Below are 20,757 nucleotides of genomic sequence, written 5' to 3'. Positions count from 1 at the left end.
ATTTTATTAGAAAAAATAAGGTTCAAAATTATCAGAAATAACTTAGTGAAAAATAGGAGTTGTTCAAGGATTGAGGGTGGTACTAAAGATTGAAGTAAAAAGATTTTGTCATTGTCCCCAATATGTTTTTTTGTTCTTGTTTTTGGTGATAGTGGGTGACTATGGGTTGCATAATGGGAATGGATAACATGATTATGGGAGATTAAAAGAAAAAGCAGATGATTACTTACTGTACAAAAAGAAAGAAATGCACAGATTAGATTAAAATGGATGATTGTGAGTGACGAAATCATAGATTTTCTTTATCTTCGTATGTGTCCAAATATTTCTTTAGATAGATTATCCTAATTAATCAAATTATCCTTGAAATTTTTGAAAGAATCCATGTAAATAAATCAAAACTAAAACATTTAAAAAATAAAATATTAAATAAATTTATGTTATAAAAATATTTAATAATAATAATTGTAACAACGCCGTTTTTTTTAGAAACAGAAACTCACCCCCAAACCATTCTTTTTCTTTCTTCTTTCTTCTTCCATCTCTCCCTTCTACCTTTTCTCTTAATTTCTCACTCCATACCTAATCTATTTTAGAATCTGATCATACCACGCTGTAGCAGAGTAGTTAAGGAACATTTGATCAGATTTTCAAACAGAGTAAGTTCATTTTTACTCTAAATATCCTTTGTTATCTGTTTTTCCTTAGGATTTAGTTATCAATCTTTGTGGGGTCAGTTGAGAAGTTTAATCCTCTCAACTTATTCTATTATATACTGAATTTTTGTTATGTTTGGATAACTTGCATTAAACTCGTAAATCTTGAAGTTTATCCAGTGGGGAATAAAATTCTAAAAGTTGCTTGAAAAACAAACAATTGAGGTAAGAGAAGCTAAATTTAATTTTTAATAGCAAGCACCCTAGGATAGAAGATCTGAATGCGGAAGGGATGTGGTCCCAATATTCAATTTTTCTTGCAGGATGTTATGTGTTTATATATTGGGTTGTTTGTTTGTATATTATTTAAATTTGTAAAAATATTATACTTTGATGATTTAGTATTAAAGTGTTATTTTTTTATGTCAAATAGACTTTTGAATATTGTGTATCACTTTTTTTTAATGATATTGTATGACGGAATGGTATGGAATTGAATTCATACATTTGGGATAATGTATGGACTGATGTTTGTTGTGTATTAAGTATTGATGCCTATGTGGTAACAGATATCTCCGAGCTTCACTGATGGTCTAAGTAACATAGACTAAGATATCAAGTGGTGAGAAGCTGATGGGGGAGTTCATGCACATCGTGACATATGAGATGCACGACTTGGGTTGTATTGAACTTACCCTGATCCTTTCTGTTGGATTCGCTGGTAATCTTTGGATCAGGTGTTAGTCTCTGGTAGGACTTACTTAATACGGGTCTTCCAGAAGACGTTGTTTGTTGAATATCTTGATGTGTAGATCCATATGAGATCTATGTGATTGTTTTAATGTAGGGATTTGAAAAAGATTGTATAATTTGAGAAATTGATCATGTAACTTGGTTTTCTCTTTTGACTTAATTGTGTATATTATGAAATTCTATTTTCACTAGCTTACCCTTGCTTTTCTTACTGTGTTTGAACTGCGATTATCATATTACGTACACGAGCAGATGATCTTACAGGTGTCTGAGGATCAGAAGAGTTTTACGGCATTGATTTTGAAACTTATATTGTAAATATTTGTATTTCTATATGTCCTAATCACGTATTAGGAATGTTTTGAAAAACTATAAGCTTGTATGGAAATATGTAAAACTCGTATTGTAATAGTTATATGTAAATTATGGGGTGTTACAATAATAATAATAAATATAATTATTTATAATAAAAGATACTTTATATAATAATAATATTAACTATATAAAAGTAATAATATTATTTAATATAGAAATAATTTTAAATATTTGAATATTTTTTTTTATTAAAATGTATTTTTTATAATTAGATAGTTTATATTTTTTTAAACGAAAAATTTGATTTAATATTTTAAAATAGATTTTATATAAATATATAATTTTTTAATTAATTATAATATTATATTTTTATTAATTAAAAAATAATTAATTATATTTATTATATAAAATTATTTTTAAACAATTTTTATGATTTTTAATTATAGTTTAATTTATAATGAAATTTTGTATCTTCCAACAATAATAAGTAGTTCATATTTTTTTCAAAAATATTTATTCAATAGTATTGAAAATAATGTATAAAATTTTAATATATATATATAATATAATATGTAACATTGCAATAACTATACACCAACATCCTTACTTGTCTATTGTTTATAGGTAGAATGATTTTTTTTATAAAAATAGTTGTTTTAGTGTGAACAAAGTACATAGCTAAGAAAAGAATGTAAGCGATTTAGATGAAGGTAAGCAAAATTGTCATTGTAAGTATAATGATAAATTTATGTGCATATACTTAAAACTTATTATAAGTATGTATATATAGATTCTTTGTTTATTTTTCTTTGTTACATATTGAAAGATATATCAATTAATTTATATTTGTAATTTTGGTGAAGATAATATTAAAAGTGATATATATATATATATATTTATATATATATAAAGTATATTATATTGAAATGGTTATAATCTTAAATTTTGGACAATTTACCAATTTTTATACTCAAATTTAATTACTAAAGATGCAAAGGGAGATTATGATAATTAAATTTACCTATGGCAACAAAAAATTTCATAAAAACTGAAGATGAAAAAGAATATCTTATTTTAAACTTGGATATACCAAACTATAAACATTTAAACTTTATTTTAAAAAAAATATGGATTTAAAATAATTCAATTCTTTAGACTTAAATCTATAAAATCCAAATTATTTTTTTTACAAAATGTGGATTTGGTTTAATTTCAATTATTTAGACTTGGATAAGAATTTTCAAAATAAAATCCATGCATGTCTTAACTAATTAGTAAACATAAATGGCGAAATTGTATAATCAAGATAACGTGTTTTTATTAACTTGCATCATAGTTTTAAGGAAATGACATAATTTATTTATATAAATATGACTAAATATTTCGTATTTCACTTAGAATTGAAACAAATAATAAATTTATTATTTAGGGAAGAAAGATGCAGAATAAAAAATAATTTTCTTAGCAACTAGTTTGACCATTAAATATTCAAATTCATTTATTCAAAATAGTACTTAATTTAAATTTGTAAACAAATACTCATTTCAGTTCAAATTAATTTATTATTATTAAATTAGACCTATAATAAAAAGATAAAAAAAATCATATTTAACATGATTTTAACCAAGATGTCAACATAACAAAACATATAACATAATCATTTTATCAAAACAACCATAATGCACTTCTAAAACATATAATATATAATCATCTTAAGATGTGAATATACTACTATCATGAATGGAGACAAAACACAAGTAGTTTATAAAAAAAAATACTAGAATATGTAAACTAATTAGAATAAGATTATTCACATAATCTTGTTAAATAGGAAATCCTTAACACCACTTGCTACTAACATATGCTCACAAAATACAGTGGCTGCAAATCTTGGTGAGGACCCTTCGTCATTCTCCAAATTTTGAATCCTTTCTTCTGCTTCGCGTAACAGCCTCTCTGCCTTCTTTTTTCTGTATCTACGCCATGCTGCTTGTATGAAACATGCACCCCATGTCTTCCATTGCAAGGAATAGAACCTGAACCAAAACTAAATGTAAGAATAATCCTAAGTTCTGTGTAATAACCAAAAAATGTCACATTATCATCTAGGGATATGTTCATAATGTCATTTTATTGTAGTGTATTCTACGATTGTTTGGGAAGGAGAAGGTGATTCCTTATCCTCCCTCGCCATTTGAAAATAAATACAAATGAAATTTTAAAACAAAATAATATATATTAGTTGAATAGTTGAATAAAATATGGGAATTGCTAAAACCATCATGTTCCAAAAAGATACAACCCAATCCGAAACATAGGAGGAAGAAAAACCAACCACCCATGTAAATATCCAAATGAATTATCATAGTTATATAGTTATTCACCCAACTCAACACCAACTTGGTCCCATACCTTCTGGCTTCTGATATTACAAAGTCCAGTCCCTTCATTATTTACACAGCCAAAATATAATTATTACTGCTGCAAAAAACTGAACACCAATTATAGCAAGCATGCATTTGGCAGAAGAACTAATGTTAACCATCATCAAATTATAAAAATTAAGAAAAAATAGCTTATAGTTCATCAAACCATCATATATATGCATAAACTTTTTTCACTTTTATTACAATATTTGTGTTAACTATTAATTCAATGATTATCTGTGATGGAATGCCAGGGTAAAATAGACTATATATATAACATAACATGATCATTAAGTGCTTTAAAAGATTAAACAACTAATTAACATCTTTACTCTAGTTCAATATCACAATCTCTAAAAAAATTCAAAGATTAGAGACTGCAAAATGGAGATGAAAACTGACCAGGAACATGTTCTCATTGTATGATCCAGGACAGTATTGAAGGGGCCTATCTCCACCATCACTGAAAGCCCATGTTCTTGCTATGCTAAGTCCATGGTTCGCAGCTACTTGAAACGCAGATGAGACCTTGTTTCTCTGAGATGGATCAGAGGCCATGTACATGAGCGAATAGGCATTATAACCATTAGCATAGTAGGGTCTCTCATTCAACACAAGCTGCACCCCTCTTAGTTTCACAAACTCATCATCATGGTCATCAGCTTCTACTTTGAAGATCCCAGGTTCTAGTATCAGGTAGAAAACTAGAGAGAACAAAAAGAAACCAAGCTTCATTAATATATATATATATAGGCAAAATATAATGTTAATTTATGAAAAACTTTAATATAATTAAATGATGAAATCCTGAAGCTCCATCTTGACGAAATCCTGATGCAAAATCTGTAGAAAGAGAAATAAAAAAGTAAATCAAGAAAATAAAAGGAATAAAAACATTCAATACGTTAGATACACTCTCTTTTAGTTACGAACATAATTTACAATTTAAGAACACAATTATATTTATTAACTTCTTAAAGCAATGTCCTGATAATACCACTTAAAGTTAACCAATGCATTCAATTCATCTCAAGAGCCTTAAGTTACCACGCAAACTATGAAATCACACACAAATAACAAAACTGTAATTTTATTATAGTTTACAGAGCCAAAAAGAATTAAAAAGTTGAAAGCAATGACCAATTGAAGAGAAAACAAAGAGTCATCCATTGGAAGGGAGAAAAGAAAAAGAAGGAATAGTGAGTTCCTTACCTCTCTTGGCCTGCAGTGTCCCATATTTGAGCTTTGATCAGTTTTTCTCCAACCTTTATGTTCCGGTAAGCAAATTCCACTCGTATTGTGGGTTTGGAATCCAACTGGAATACATCTTTTGCAAGAGCAGATTTGATTTCCCAATTTCAGAGTCTCCAATTAGAACAACCTTGAAGGAATCACACACACTGGTGTTCTCGAGCATGGAGTTCCAATTGGAGCGACTTGTTAGCATTGCGGAATGGAGCGGCGCAGCAAAAGAGTGTAGTGGCGTTGGAGCGGGAGGCGGAGGATGGCGTTAAGGTAGGAGGAGCGAATGGTTACAACGTGGAAGGATTAGAGGGAGAGGAAAGTGAAGAGGAAACGACAGAATTAGGGTTTACCTGAAAGAGAGGAGGAAAGTGATAAACAAAGAAAAAATAAAATTTAAAATAAATAAATGTAGATTATTTTAGTAAATTTAAAATAAATCTCTAGAATTTAAGAGAGGTTATCGGTAATTAAATCCAATTACGGAGATTATATTAACTTTTTTTGCAGTGTATTATAATTATTATTATTTATATTATTATAATAATTATTATAATAATTATTATTTATATTATTATAATTATAATTATTTATATTATTATAATAATTATTATTTATATTATTGTAATTATTATTAATATTAAAATTATTATTATCATTATAATATTTATTATCAATAATAATAATAAAAAGAGTAATAATATTATTAATAATATTAAAATGTCAAAAGTGTAATTAAATACAGACAACACAGGAGAAAATCAACACCGTAAAATGTGTAACTGCATATAAAAGTAAAAAAAAGGAAGAAAAACACATGAAAACTACAAAGAAAAAGTTAAAAAAATTAAAAGAAATCACCTGTTTTTAAAAATAATTAAAATATTAATATTTGATAGAGTTGTACAGTGGCGCACGTTGTCAAATAATCATAATCATTTTCGTATATAAAAATACTGAATGTATTATAATACAGAACTTGGCCCACTGCAACATCACACAACAACAACCAAACAAACGAAACAACAAAACGATCACTGAAACAACATGTATAATGAAAGAGTTTAGAGACAGGCTTGGAGTTGGAGTTATTGTGCTGGCTCATCCTTCTTCTTCTTCTTGTTGGGGTTGTTGGGATTGGATATGATATAATTCATGACCTTGTTCCAGCATGCTTTCATCCAGTGGGAGCTACTCTCACTCTCACTCTCCTCCATTTTACGCTTCCGAGAGGCAGCAGCAGCAGGACTGTGTTGACGAGCAGCCCCCAGAAGCTGAAGCTGATATAATTTAGTTTCACTTAGTAACTTATAAGTAATGAGGAGAATCTAAGTAAGTAATTGAAAATGAAAACATGGCATATATTTATAGAGAGAAGTGTCGAACCTTATTGTAATTATGAGGAAGAGGAGGAGAAGAAGAAGAAGATGATGATGATGATGATGACTCAGGAGAAGGAGGAGGGTAATTGAGATCAGGAAGAGGCCTTTTTCCATGCTTCACCCTTTTCTTCTTCTTCTCTGAGCATGAACAAGAACAACAACAAGCCCTCTTTTTGCCGCTCCCACACATTTCTACACTTAATTCAACCCCAAATGTTTCTTTAGGGATGGTAATATTTTTAGAGCTTTGCAGGAAGTGCTCTATTTATAGGTACATTATCAACGTGTTAAGATCCTCAGAAAAAATCTTGAATCGGTGTGAGGAAACTTTGGATGTATCTGCTGACATTGACTTTTGTGTATGCCTGTGGCAGCAATCCTATGATGTTGTTAACGGGTGATGATATCTTCACATCATGCAGCACTAACAGACATATATGGACAAATAGTAGTGTTAAGTGTATGTTTTTTTATTAGGTGTGATGTTAAAGAATTTTTTTTTTAGTAATTAAGGAACAATTTTTGCCATTTTTATTATTATTAGTTTAACACGCTCAAAATAAAAAGCACACACTTTACACTCTTAAACAATAATATTGTAATAATATTTTTTTATTTTTAATATAAAATTCTAATATATATCATTATATTTTAAATGTTAAATGAATATTAGTTTTTTAAGAAAAAGATTTTGTTGACGTTCAAGAAGTAAAATACACGTTGACAAACCATTACAATAATATAATAATATTTTAAATTAAAATTAAATTAAATATCATTAAAATATTAATTTATTTATTTCTCAATATATGTCTGTTATGTCTGTTAGGTGCTATATGATGTGAAGATATCATCACCCGTTTTTGAAGAGCGTCTGTTAGTGGTGCTATACGATGTGAAGATATCATCACCCGTTTATTGAAGAGTGTCTGTGAGTGCTATATGATGTGAAGATATCATCACCCGTGTTTGAAGAATTTGAAGAAGAACCATCTTTCAAAGACAAACCTCTATGCATTAAAGGAAATAAAAAAAATTGCCACTTAAATTTCTTTCAAGTCGGTCTTTTGACAATTGTGGCTACTGGTGACAATTTTAGTTATTTTATTTCAAATTAATTCTCAAACTTATTAAAATACAGTTTTTTATGATATAATATTTTATGAGAAAGATCAAAACTTTGTTTCTTAAAATTCAGGAACTGATCTAGGTAAGAAATTAGAAAAAAAAAGTATTTTATTATAGTATAATATTTTATTAGAAAAAACAAGGTTCAAGATTATCAGTGAAAATAAGAACTTCTTCAAGAATTGAAGTAAGACGCTTAAAAAAAACGAGGTTCAAGATTATGACAATGCTATCAGAAATAACTAAACATAATAAGATAATAATTTCTGTCACTGTCCCTTTCAATAAAAATAACTAAAGATAATAAGATAATAATTTTTGTTAGTGTCCCTTTGAATGAAAGGACATGCATGCGATTCCGGGAGACGGCTCCATAGGTTAATGACTTAAAAGTTTCAGGTTTATTTACAACACAAAACAACTACAACTAGTAATTGATATAATTTATATATGTACTCATCAGATGATCGAGTTTAACATGGTCGGAGATCAGCACCTACGTTAAACAAGTCAGCTTGATTGTTAAGTCATATTTTTGACAACGTGAGTGAGTTTTAGGTATGTGTGTATTGATTTTTGTTCGTATAATCTTTCGCATATAAGACCTTAGGCCAGTGAAAAGCGTTGTTGGGTTTAAGAGTGTATTTAGTACATTCGGGTCTAGTACAAGTAAAACATTCTCTATAACGTCAAAGTCCAAAGCACTAGGGTTTTGGAGGGAATACGTTACATGCATGGTACGTAGAGACTTGTACGCCTACAGATTGGACCCCTAATGCAGGTACATGAGTTGGTACCCTGGCGGCCATTCTGTTAAAGATTTATGCACTCCAAAGAGATAAGATTTTGTGCAGTTGTCGTATTAAGATTGTGCGCATTGTAACAAAATCTCCCATGATTAAACGTGCTTTCACTCGAGATAAGGTTCTCGTGAAAGAAGGTTGTTACAAGAGGTAACCTAAAAGTAGTCTATAAAGGGGACTTGAGATCCCAGGTAAATGTACACTGTTTCTAAGACTGAAACTACTTACTTACTTATTGTGTCTATAAGTTTTGTACTGACTTGATCGTCGAAGTGTAATCAAAAAGATTTTATTCTCCAACTTTTGTGGAATAAGATATTAACATGTTTTTAGGAAAGAAAAATATCTTTATTATATCTTTCAAAATTATCTTGCTTAAACAAGTTTTATTAGTTGTGATATGCTGTGAATATCTCTAAATATTTTTTTTTAAAAGGAAACAAAGTTGAAAAATTGAAGATCTGAAGTACTCTCCTTTTAGCAAAAATATTTTATAATTATGTTTTGATTTGTTTTTACTAAACCATATTGCAAATACTTTTGAATTAGTTTCTTAAACAAATTCAAAGCAAAAACAAAGTAAAAGATTGCAAATTCAAGATTTATGTTTTGAGTATCTAGCACCAAAAAGATGAAGCTATGAAAATATTACAAAATTCAAAATTAACCAATTCAAATATCAAAGGACAAATTTGAAAAGCTATATAAAGGGATTGAAGGTAAATAATAAAAGCAAGGTAAGTTGAGGAATAAAAGCTATACAAGTGATCACACTGAAAATACAAGAGCTACAGTGAGCTTTAGTCAATCTGGTAGAGTGTCTAATTTATTGGGTTAAGGGCTAAACCATTGTAATTCTTCACAATGTGAAGTTATACACTTGTGAACTTTGTTTGTGCTCTCTTTTGAGAGTATTCTTTGTTTTCTTGAGAATTTTTAATCTTAAAGGGGTGTTAAGGAGGTGTAACCTAGAAAGATGTGAATACTTGTTGTAACTTGAAGATGTGCAAATGTTCATTGTAACCTTAAGGAAGTAAGAATATTCATTGTACTCCAAATTAGTTTTTTTTACAAAATATGGATTTGGTTTAATATCAATTCCATTTTGAATTTTATTCAATTTCAATTATTTAGACTTGGATAAAAAATTTCAAAATCAAATCCATGCTTGTCTTAACTTATTAGTAAACATAAATGACGTGTCTTTATTAACTTGCATCATAGTTTTAAGGAAATGTCATAATTTATTTATATAAATATGACTAAATATTTCAAATTTCACTTTGGAATTGAAATAAATAATAAATTTATTACTCAGGGAAGAAAGATGTAGAATATAAAATATTTTTCTTAGCAACTAGTTTGACCATTAAATATTCAAATTCATTTATTCAAAATAGTACTTAATTTAAATTTGTAAACAATAATACTCATTTTAGTTCTAATTAATTTATTGCTATTAAATTAGACATATAAAGGTAATGGAAAGTATACTATAATAAAAAGATTAAAAAAATCACATTTAACATGATTTTAACCAAGATTCTCAACAATTTTTTTTATCAACAATAAGAAATGAATAACAGGAATAACTTAAGGGATGATTCAACCTTATACATACTTATACAATATAATTCAGCTTCTCAAGCCACCCAAACCAGCACAAAGAAAGAGCATATATTAATCTACCACTAAAAACTCCATACTAGCACAATATCAACCTAGTACAAACTCACTACGAACATATCAAGGAGAAAAAAACAACAAACCTTAGCCACCAGCCCAACAACCCATAGACACCATCATCCAACAAAATAAATAAACCTGTCACCCTAAACTGTACCAAGCCATTTATATCGATTTCAAAAAAGACAAGGGTGCAAGACACCAATCAGAGAAGGAAAAGCAAGTAGAGGGTATTTTAGAAGTTACCCAGGACCAAGTCTTCAATTGAGCCAAAGTAAAGATTTCTGAATGATCCACCACACCTCCTTTAAAAATAACCTTATTCCTATGGCACCAAATCTCTCTAACCAAGATTGTCAACATAACAAAACATAGAACATAATATTTTCTCAAAACAACCATAATGCACTTCTAAAACATATAATATATCATCTTAATATGTGAATATACCATTATCATGAATAGAGACAAAACACAAGGTAAACTGATTAGAATAAGATTATGCACATAATGTCATATAGGAAATCCTTAATACTACTTGCTACTAACATATGCTCACAAAATTGCTAAGGACATGCATGTTGAATATGCATAGAAGTGAAATAACAACAAATTTTGCTGTAAATTTTCTTAAGAAACTAGTTTTACATAGCAGTGAAATCTGGCTCAGAAAGCTTCGGAGGCATCAGGGATAGCAATTTCTGTGGCTGTGGCACTCTGGTGCTTTTACCACTTTTTAATGATTCTACTTAAACAATTTTTTTAGTTAAATAGATTTTGTATTTTAAATTTAACAATAATATTATATAGAAAATTTGATAATAATATATTAGATATTATCATCATTTATTATGTTTACTAATATTATTACTATTAAAAAGAAATATGTATTAAACAAATTATTTATATTTAAAATACAAAAAATGACTTCTTAAAATAAATTAATTACGTTCAAAAATAATTTTTAAAAAAATATCAAAATATTTAAAAAATCTAAAAATGATATATTTTAAATTATACATTTTAGAATAATTTTTTTATATTTAGAATTATAATTTCGAAATTCACTTATAATCTAAAATACTAAAATACAAAAGATGTATTTCAAAATTTATATCTAAAATACACCTGATATATTCTAATATATACAGTTCATAATATATTTTTTATATTGTTGGATTGTACATTATAAAATATAATTTTAAGATGAGAAAAATAATTTTTTTAATTATATAGGAGTTTCGTTTTAAATTATGGGATGCAGAAGTAACTCACAAGAAAAAAAAAAGCAAATAGCCCAAAATAAAAGCTATAGGATTTGTGAGAGATATCAGTAACCAAAATTGGCCTAGAACTAAATCCCATATAAACTGAAGGAAGTTGGCCTATCTTGGGATTCATAAATATAATTTTGGCAATTACTTCCTCGATCCGAAGTTTACAAAATCCAAGTATGTCCTTATCTTTTTTAGTTTGAAAAGCTCTGAAGGTTTATTTTGAAAAACTGTGAAGGGTGTGGAGAAAGTTGGTTTTCCTTTGGTGGTGGTTTGAGTTGCATACGAGGTGGTTTGGTGGTGGTGGACGGGTCGTTTGCACTTTAACATTGTTGTGAGGTAAGAAGACATTTAAGTTTTTTTTTCCGCATTTTGTTTGAGCAGAGGTAGTGACGGATACTGATATCCAGAAGTCTACTTTTAACCTTACGGATGCAAGCGTCCGTAAGTCAGTAACATTTTCTGCACCATATCACTGCATTACGGATATAATTATTCAGAATTTCGTTTTGTACTATGGATTTAAATATCCGTAGTTGTTTTTTGAATTATGGATATCCATATCCGGAATAGTTTACTATTTTATGGATGTGGGAATGCGGAAGTGTATGTTTTGACTTATGGATTTTTGTATCCGCAAGCTAAGTAAAAAAAAATTCCAGCATTGTGAATGGATACACATGACTCATACATGGGAATTTCAGGAGAGATTGATGTGTAGGATGGATTAGACGATGTTGATATGGAGCAGTCAATAACTTACAATGCGTTAGATAATGAAAACACATAAGTGTAGTGAGGCATTTACTACAAATGAGGTAAGGTAAATGCTAGGGTTTTGAATGTTATTATTTATGAATGATTTTAAAATTTGGCATATGTTATTGTAGGTATTTCGTGATCGAGATGAACTGTTAGAGTGGACGAGAAGTGTTGGCTATAGTTATGGGTTTGTTATTGTTATATTAAGGTCAAATACATGGACGAGCCAACGAGGAAGGATGACATTCGGATTATTAGGTTGTGAGAAAGGAGGTAAATACAGGCGGTATAAAAATGACGTAGATAGAAGTGGAACGGGAAGTAGGAAGTGTGAATGTCCTTTCAGATTGCGAGGCAAACCAGTCAAAGGTGGTCAAGGGTGGATGGTTGAATTAATTTGTGGTTCTCACAATCATGATTTGGCAGAGACAACGGTGGGTCATTCGTATGCTGGAAGGTTAAGTGTTGAGGAAAAGGTTATGGTGGAGGATATGACTAAAACTTCAGTGAAGGCAAGAAATATTTTACTAACAATGAAAGAGAGAAATGAGAAGAATGTGACAACGATAAAGCAAGTTTATAATGCAATGTGTGTTCACCGAAGATCACAACAAGGTTGTGAGAACAAAAATGAAACAGTTCATGTTGTTATTGGAGCGAGACATGTACGTGCATTGGTGTAAGTGTGAAGAGGTGTCGAATGTTGTGCAGGATATATTTTGGAGACACCCGGATTCAGTAAAGCTAGTGAACTCGTTTAATATTGTCATATTGATGGATAATACGTCAAAACGAACAAGTATAGAATGTCTTTACTTGAGGTTGTTGGGATTACATCAACTGGTTTGACTTTTTCCGTTGCATTTTCTTTACTAGCAGCAGAAAAGGAAAACAATTTTTTGTGGGCCCTTGATAGACTTAAATGATTGTTTTTGAGAATTGATTCATACCCTAGGCTGGTAGTATGTGATAAAGATATTGCCTTAATGAATGCAGTGAGAATCGTGTTTCCTAAAGCTTATAATTTTCCTGTCGATTTCACATTGATAAAAATGTGAAAGCAAAATGTAAAATGTTAGTGCATCCAAGGGAGGCCTGGGATCAAGTAATGCAAGCTTGGGGATTTGTTGTGGATTGTGATATTGTTGAGGCCTTTGAAGATCGTGTCTATGCTCTTCAAGTTGTCTTTTCTCCATGACCTATATTTGTTGATTATGTGATGAATACATGGTTACGTCCAACACAAAGAAAAATTTGTGAAGGCATGGACAGATAAGGTAATGCACTTAGGAAACACAACAAGTAACAAGGTTGAGGCGGCACACTAGAGCCTAAAGAGAATTCTTCAAAATTCTATGGGGAATTTATGTTTATGTTGGGATTCGATCAATAAGATGATTATTTTACAACATAATGCAATCAAAGCTTCATTCCAAAAGAGTCTTCATGTGGTGGGACATCGGTTTAAGGTTACAGCTTACAAAAAATTGTTAGGTTTTGTGTCAAAATATGCTTTGAACCTTATTTCCGAAGAGCTTGATAGGGTCAAATTAGTGGGGTTTGATAAAAATCGGTGTGGATGTACTCTTACATGTACTCATGGTCTTCCGTGTGCATGTTAATTGGCTTCATTTGGTGTGGGTAGCATACCACTTAAATTAGTACATGTCATGTGGACTCGATTAAGCTTTGAAGATATTGCAGGTGAACAATGTTCATCTGATTGACAAAGAGTTTGAGGTGATCGTGAAGCGGTTCAAAGAGTTGGATGTTATAGGTAAGGTTAACATCAAATCTAAATTGCAAGAGATAGCCTTTCCAGAGAAGACATCTATTAACGCACCACATGCTAAGGTGAAAACAAAAGGTGCTGTAAAGATGACTCGTCCTACAAAATTTATGAGATCAACTAAGCGAATGCCTTCTTATTTTGAACATGTGGATTTCTTACACTCGCAAGAGGATAGTTGTCCGACTAAAAAATCTATGGAAGGACACTCACCACAAATTCTACCACCAAAATCCATTTCTTTCTTTGATTAGCTCCCTGCAGGGTATCATCCATACATTCTTGATGTTGTGGACGTTAAGGTTGATGACCATTGTGGGTACCGTGTTGTTGCTGCCAAATTGGGCATGGGAGAGGAGTCATGAGTTGTTGTTCGAATGAATTTGTTAAAAGAACTAAGTGAATGGAGACAAGAATATGTTGAACTGTTTGGTGGTGATGAACGATATGAATACATGAAGAAGTCACTTCTAGTTGACCACATGTCTATGGTACGAATGATTAAGACCCTTTCATTTGTACTTTGCATTTCACCATTTAACTTTGTTCCTCATTTGAACTTGCAGGCAGGAACAGATAAGTGGATGACAATTCCAGACATGTGATACATTATTGCTAATCGGTACAATGCTATTTTGGTTTCATTGTCCATGATACAATCATTGACTATTTTTCCTTTAAGAACCCAACCACCAAGTAACTTCACTCAACACCGAATCATTGCAATTGGGCACGTCCATGAAAATTATTTTGTCCAGGTATACCCAAAATATATAAAAATGTAAAGTCACTAATAGTGCTAACTTAAAACTTATGTAACTTATATTTATTACTTTTATAGGTGAAGCTGAAAGCTGGTTGTCCTATTCCACCTACAGATATATTGTGGGCATCACATTGTTATCCTACAGCCCAATCTTGGTCAACATACTACACTAGCCGGATGCAAGTTTATACACAAATAATGTCCATTAGACAGTATTTCTAATCTTAATATTTGTAATAGATAACTAATGTTTTTGTTTTAGGATGTTTTAATATATGTATTGACTACATTTGTGATGCATTTATGCGTGCTGAAGCATGTATCCTATACACACAATGGTGCCTACGGATGACAATATCCGGAACACATTGTTGTTTTTATGGATGAAATTATCTGGAACCCATATTGGTGCCTATGGATGGATTTATCCGTAACCCAATATTGGTGCATATGGATGGATTTATCTGGAACCCAATATTGGTGCATATGGATAAAAAAAAATCAGAAGTCATACAGCTGCTTATGGATGGAAAAATCCAAAAGTCATACACGTGTCTATGGATGGAAAAATCCGGAAGTCAATCAGGTGTCTATGGATGTCAATATTCGGAACATATAAGTGTTAATAGTTAAAAGCAGTACATGATTTTTTAAAATACTAAAATCCACATTCAATAATATAGATAAGGTTCAAATACATCGTCATGGATAAAAATATTACATAAAAAGGAATCCTAATACATTATCCCTAATACGTGCTCAATCAATCATTCCTACGTGAATGTCTCCTAACATATACAACTCTATCACCAGTCACTCCTCGTGCTAACATAATGGCTGCTTGTATGCCTTCCCAAACAGGGTTGCCCTCCACGACATCACCATGATTAATTAATGGTTGCAATGTCTGTGTAATTCTACGACAAATACCCTACAAACATGAATGTCATGGTATTAGAAAAAGATAACACAAATTAATACGTTAATAAAGTTACAAGCATACCAGAGCAGGATGTTCAGGATGTGACTCCTCAGGATGTGCTCGGTGGCCACGCTCATCATCCTTCGCATGAATCACATATGGATGTTATACAAATCTAAACCAAGACATGTACTCTTCAACGCAAGCGTCAGAATAAGGTGCTTTGGCCATATCATTTATGACATAATCAACATAATGTAATCATTGACAGTCCATTTCATTTGTATCCGGATCACCATGTGTAACTACAAATGGGTTGCGAGGGATGATCTGTGTATATTCATACTGACGCAGAACACGTTCTGACATGTGCAATTGTGTCCAATTTCCAAGCCTCAAATAACCAAAGAATAAGGAAATCCACTCGAATGGACGTTCTTTCCTATGCTCGTCATATGGACAAAACCGAATTGAAGTTGGTGTCAATGTATCTAACTGTGATTGAACAACAACAATTGAAGTACCTTTTCCTGCATCATACATCCTACACCGAAGTTGGTCTTCAGAATACAGTGGTTGCATATGTCTCATCCCTATAGACGGGAAGTGCTCATAAATCCACCCCTGCAACAATGTCGCATAACCAGCTAGTTGCTTAGTGTTTGCATAACTACAATCTCCTAGTTGCTCATACATGTGAGTTAATGCAGCTCCCGCCCAAGAATATCCCCCGGTCAACCTCAAATAAACAAAAAATCCAAGATAAAACACATTAACTGATGTAGCACTCTTGTCGGCGAATATAGTGCAACCGACAAGGTGAAGTAAGTAAGCTCTGGCAGCCACAGTCCACTGCTTCCTTGAGCATGCGTCTTTGTACACATCTCTTAACCAACTCAGGTGCACATGAGCTCCCTGGCAGTATCTTGTTTCTTCATATGCATCTCCATGGTCAACACGGAGAGCTTGTACCAATAAATTAATTGCTGAATCTGCCTCTAAGGTTTCCTGCATGTAAAATTGACCGACAATGGGTAAATGCAACAAATTTGACACATCATCAAGAGTGATGTTCATCTCCCCAACCAGTAAATGAAAGTTGTTAGTCTCTGCATGCCACCTCTCTACAAAACCACACAACAGTCATCGGTCTAAAATCTCATAACTAGCATGAAGCAGACCCCCTAAGCCACACATTTCTACAACAGCCTCTATGCACTCATGAGGTGCTCTTAACTTATTTATCTTCCTCCCATGTGAAACGACCTTCAGCTCACCACGATCCTACAATAATCAACATATATCATCAATAAATACATACATACCAAATACAAGAAATTAACTTTCATTACTTACCAAACAATCCCATAACTGTCTGGCTACATGATGTTCATAATTAATTAGTAACGACTTATCCACTGGCCCTCCTGGATAGCCTTCATCATCAATCTCAAGTTCTTTTTCTTCAATATAATCTTCTAAGTGTTCATTTGAAACTGATGTACTAGGATCACCCCATCTTCTTCTCACTGATGCAGTTGGTTGCACACGGTCCAAATTAGAATTTCCTCCACCTCTAGTCCTCACCATCTTACTTTTCATAAAAATAACATTCAATCCAAAATTACAATGGAACACAAATAATATAAAAGAACAAACCAAAAATAATATATTGCGAATTGCGCTAACTACCTAACACAAATACAAATATTAATATCCAGAATAAATTCACACAACTTACAGACGAAGTCTTCCGCAGAACAATAACAAATACCGGATAAAAATATTCACAAGTCAAATATGACTTCCGAACAAAAATATCTGGAATCCACAAACTATCATTACACATAAATTTATCCGGAACACACAAACTATAATTCTGAATAAAATTATTCGGAAGTCACTTACCTTGTCTTCTCCGACGTTCGCTCTGGGGTTCCTCTCCGTTCAAGGGCTCCTTCAAAGAAAAAGTGTGAAGTCATTGGTCGTGGCGGTTGCTGCTCTGCCGCCGAAATCAAACGGAACGAAGGTGGTTGACGGTTGAGCTGTGGTTTACTACAAAAACAAAGAGGAAGACTTGGGTGCAGATGACTCACTGCGGCTGTGGGTTCGGTGCAGATGACTCACTGCGGTTGCGGGTTGGGTGCAAGTCTCTCATTACATTGGGTGCACATATCTCAGTCGACCTAATGTAAAATTCATTAAGGACAGTTTAGTCTTTTCCTATCTACAATTGGGTGCCAGTTTGAAATGATGAGAATGATCAGGTTCAGGGAGAATCAACCTATAATTTTCTTACATCAATTCCAACTCATTAAATAAAATAAAATGAATATTTAAAATTTGAAGACATTAAATAAGTTGACTTTTTATTTACAAAATTTATAAAAAATATTATATAAACAAACATTATTCTATATAAAAATAATGAATTTATTATAACACACAAAAGTTGCCCTACTGCATATTTGTCATTTTTATTATAATAATATTTAATTTAATTATTTATTATATCATAATTTTAAATTCAAAATTTATTATATTTATTTAAATATAATTAATTATATTTATATATAATCAACAATGATTTAAACATAATTAATTTATGTAATTGATGTATTTTATGATAATCAACTATGTTTTAAATTTAAAACTTTCTTTCTCGATTTTGTGTACCTTTCAGTGTTATTTTATTGTTGAAAAAAATTATATACTTAAAAATATTTAATTCACAAGAAGACGGATCTATTTTTATATAAAATTCATCTTACATTATAATATCTATATTATAAAGAAATCAGTAACTAATCTTTATCCAAATAGTACTTGAAGTTAATGAATACTTGGAGCTATTTTTTTATCATAAAATAATTGGGGGTATTTTGTTTGTTGTGATGTAATTTAAAAAGTATAATATAATTAAATAATATTGTAATATTTAAATTATTATTGGTGATTACTAGTTTAACACCCTCAAAATAAAAAAAACACTCACTTTACACTCTTAAATAATAATATTTTTTTTAATTTAAAATCTGAATATACATTATTATATATATATCTTAAAATGATTGTTAGATGAATGCTATTTTTTTAAAGAATGTCAAAGAAACATTTTTCAAAGACAAAATTACTAAAGAAGGTGCATCAAAGAAAAAAAAAATTGCCACACAACTTTCTTTCAGGTGAACAAGTGGGGCTTCTAGTGAACAATTGTGGCTACTAGTGAACATTTTGTTATTTTCTTTCAAATTAATTCTCAAACTTAGTAAAACATAGTTTTTATTATAATATAATATTTTACGAGAAAGAACAAAACTTTGTTTCTTAAAATTCAGGAAGTGAACTAGGTAAGAAATTTAAAAAAAAATAGTTTATTATAATATAATATTTTAATAAAAAAATAAGGTTCAAGATTATCAGAAATAACTTTGTGAAAATAGGTCTTCTTGAAGAAAGAATTAAAGTAGGTAAGACGCTTAAAAAAGCATCATTTTATTAAAATATTATTATCTGAAATAACTAAAGATAATAAGATGATAATTTCTGTCACTGTCACTTTTAATGAAATAATTAAAGATAATAAGATAAAAATTTCTGTCTTGTTCCTTTTATGTGATCTTGGGAGACTTATGTTTTTTGATTTGTTTACTAAACCATATTTTCAAAGCAAAACCGAAAGTAAAAACAAATTCAAGATTTATGTGTTTTGAGAGTATATTTTGTAACTCTTGGGAGTACAGTGAGGTTCAATTTAAGGAATATGGGTGAAGTTATTTGTCTTGCAACCAGTTAAGAGAAAAACTAATAAAATTTAGTGATTTAAAGAATTAAAGATATGATGGACTTGATGAAAATCTTATTATGAATATTCATTCATTTTATTTTCTAACTTTATATATTTATTTTGTTGTGGTACTATGCATTAATTCATATACTTAAAGTTAATTTACTTTTGTGAATCATATTCAAAAGGTGTGGATTTGCATAAAATTTTACTTTAAACTTTTGCTTTTATGTTGGTCAGGACCTCAAAATTTCAAAATAATAAAAAATGATTTTTCAAATTATATATGAGTTTGGTTTTGAGTTATGGGATGCAGAAAGTAACTCCCATGCAACAAGAAAAAAAAAAGTAAACAGATCAAAAATAAAAGCAATAAGAATTATAGACGATACTTTTATTTTATATCATTGTTGATTCCAAAGAAAAATAATACTTACACAACCTTGTTCCAGTAATTTATTACAACACAGAACTTAGCCTACTGCAACATCACACAAAGAAAAATAATACTTTCTCAACCTTGCTCCAGTAATTTATTATAACACACAGAACTTAGCCTACTGCAACATCACACAACACCAACAACACAAATCACTGAAACAACATATGTATAATGAAAGAGTTTTAGAGACAGGCTCAGAGTTATTGTGCTGGCTCATCCTTCTTCTTCTTCTCCTTGTTCCAGTGAGAGCTACTCTCACTCTCACTCTCTCCCATCTTAGGCTTCCCAGAAGAAGCAGCAGCAGCATGACTGTGTTGACGAGCAGCTCCCAGAAGCTGAAGCTGATATAATTAAGTAATGAGTGGAATCTAAGTAAGATGAAAACATGGCATTTATCGAGAGAAGTGTGGAACCTTATCGTAATTGGGAGGAGGAGGGGGAGAAGAAGATGATGATGAATGTTGATGGTGTTCATCAGGAGGAGGAGGGTAATTGAGATCAGGAAGAGGCTTTTTCCCATGCTTCATCACCCTTTTGTTCTTCTTCTCTGAACATGAACATGAACAAGAACAAGAACAAACCCTCTTGTTGTCTCTCCCACTCATTTCTACACTTCTCAAATGT

The 20,757-nt window shown here is 30.8% G+C and overlaps 2 protein-coding genes and 1 long non-coding RNA gene across 3 annotated transcripts; 1 reads left to right on the top strand and 2 right to left on the bottom strand.

Moving 5' to 3' along the window:
- Positions 1 to 6,318: 6,318 nt before the first annotated feature.
- LOC137819169 (uncharacterized) lies at positions 6,319 to 6,985 on the bottom strand. The gene is made up of 2 exons (XR_011082237.1): positions 6,779 to 6,985; positions 6,319 to 6,672 (listed from the first exon to the last, which is right to left on the bottom strand). It is a non-coding gene; the product is annotated as an uncharacterized lncRNA (long non-coding RNA).
- Positions 6,986 to 12,441: 5,456 nt separating this feature from the next.
- LOC137818034 (uncharacterized) lies at positions 12,442 to 14,581 on the top strand. The gene is made up of 4 exons (XM_068621256.1): positions 12,442 to 12,483; positions 12,556 to 13,092; positions 14,132 to 14,281; positions 14,471 to 14,581. The coding sequence occupies exons 1-4, from the start codon at positions 12,442 to 12,444 to the stop codon at positions 14,579 to 14,581; spliced, it is 840 nt and encodes a 279-aa protein (XP_068477357.1).
- Positions 14,582 to 20,151: 5,570 nt separating this feature from the next.
- Positions 20,152 to 20,757, bottom strand: LOC137819531 (uncharacterized). The gene is made up of 2 exons (XM_068623408.1): positions 20,547 to 20,757; positions 20,152 to 20,474 (listed from the first exon to the last, which is right to left on the bottom strand). The coding sequence occupies exons 1-2, from the start codon at positions 20,736 to 20,738 to the stop codon at positions 20,334 to 20,336; spliced, it is 333 nt and encodes a 110-aa protein (XP_068479509.1). The 5' UTR covers positions 20,739 to 20,757; the 3' UTR covers positions 20,152 to 20,333.

Source organism: Phaseolus vulgaris, chromosome 10 (genome assembly GCF_000499845.2).
Source record: "Phaseolus vulgaris cultivar G19833 chromosome 10, P. vulgaris v2.0, whole genome shotgun sequence".
Classification (NCBI taxonomy): domain Eukaryota; kingdom Viridiplantae; phylum Streptophyta; class Magnoliopsida; order Fabales; family Fabaceae; genus Phaseolus; species Phaseolus vulgaris.
This window is presented reverse-complemented; position numbering and strand designations above follow the sequence as displayed.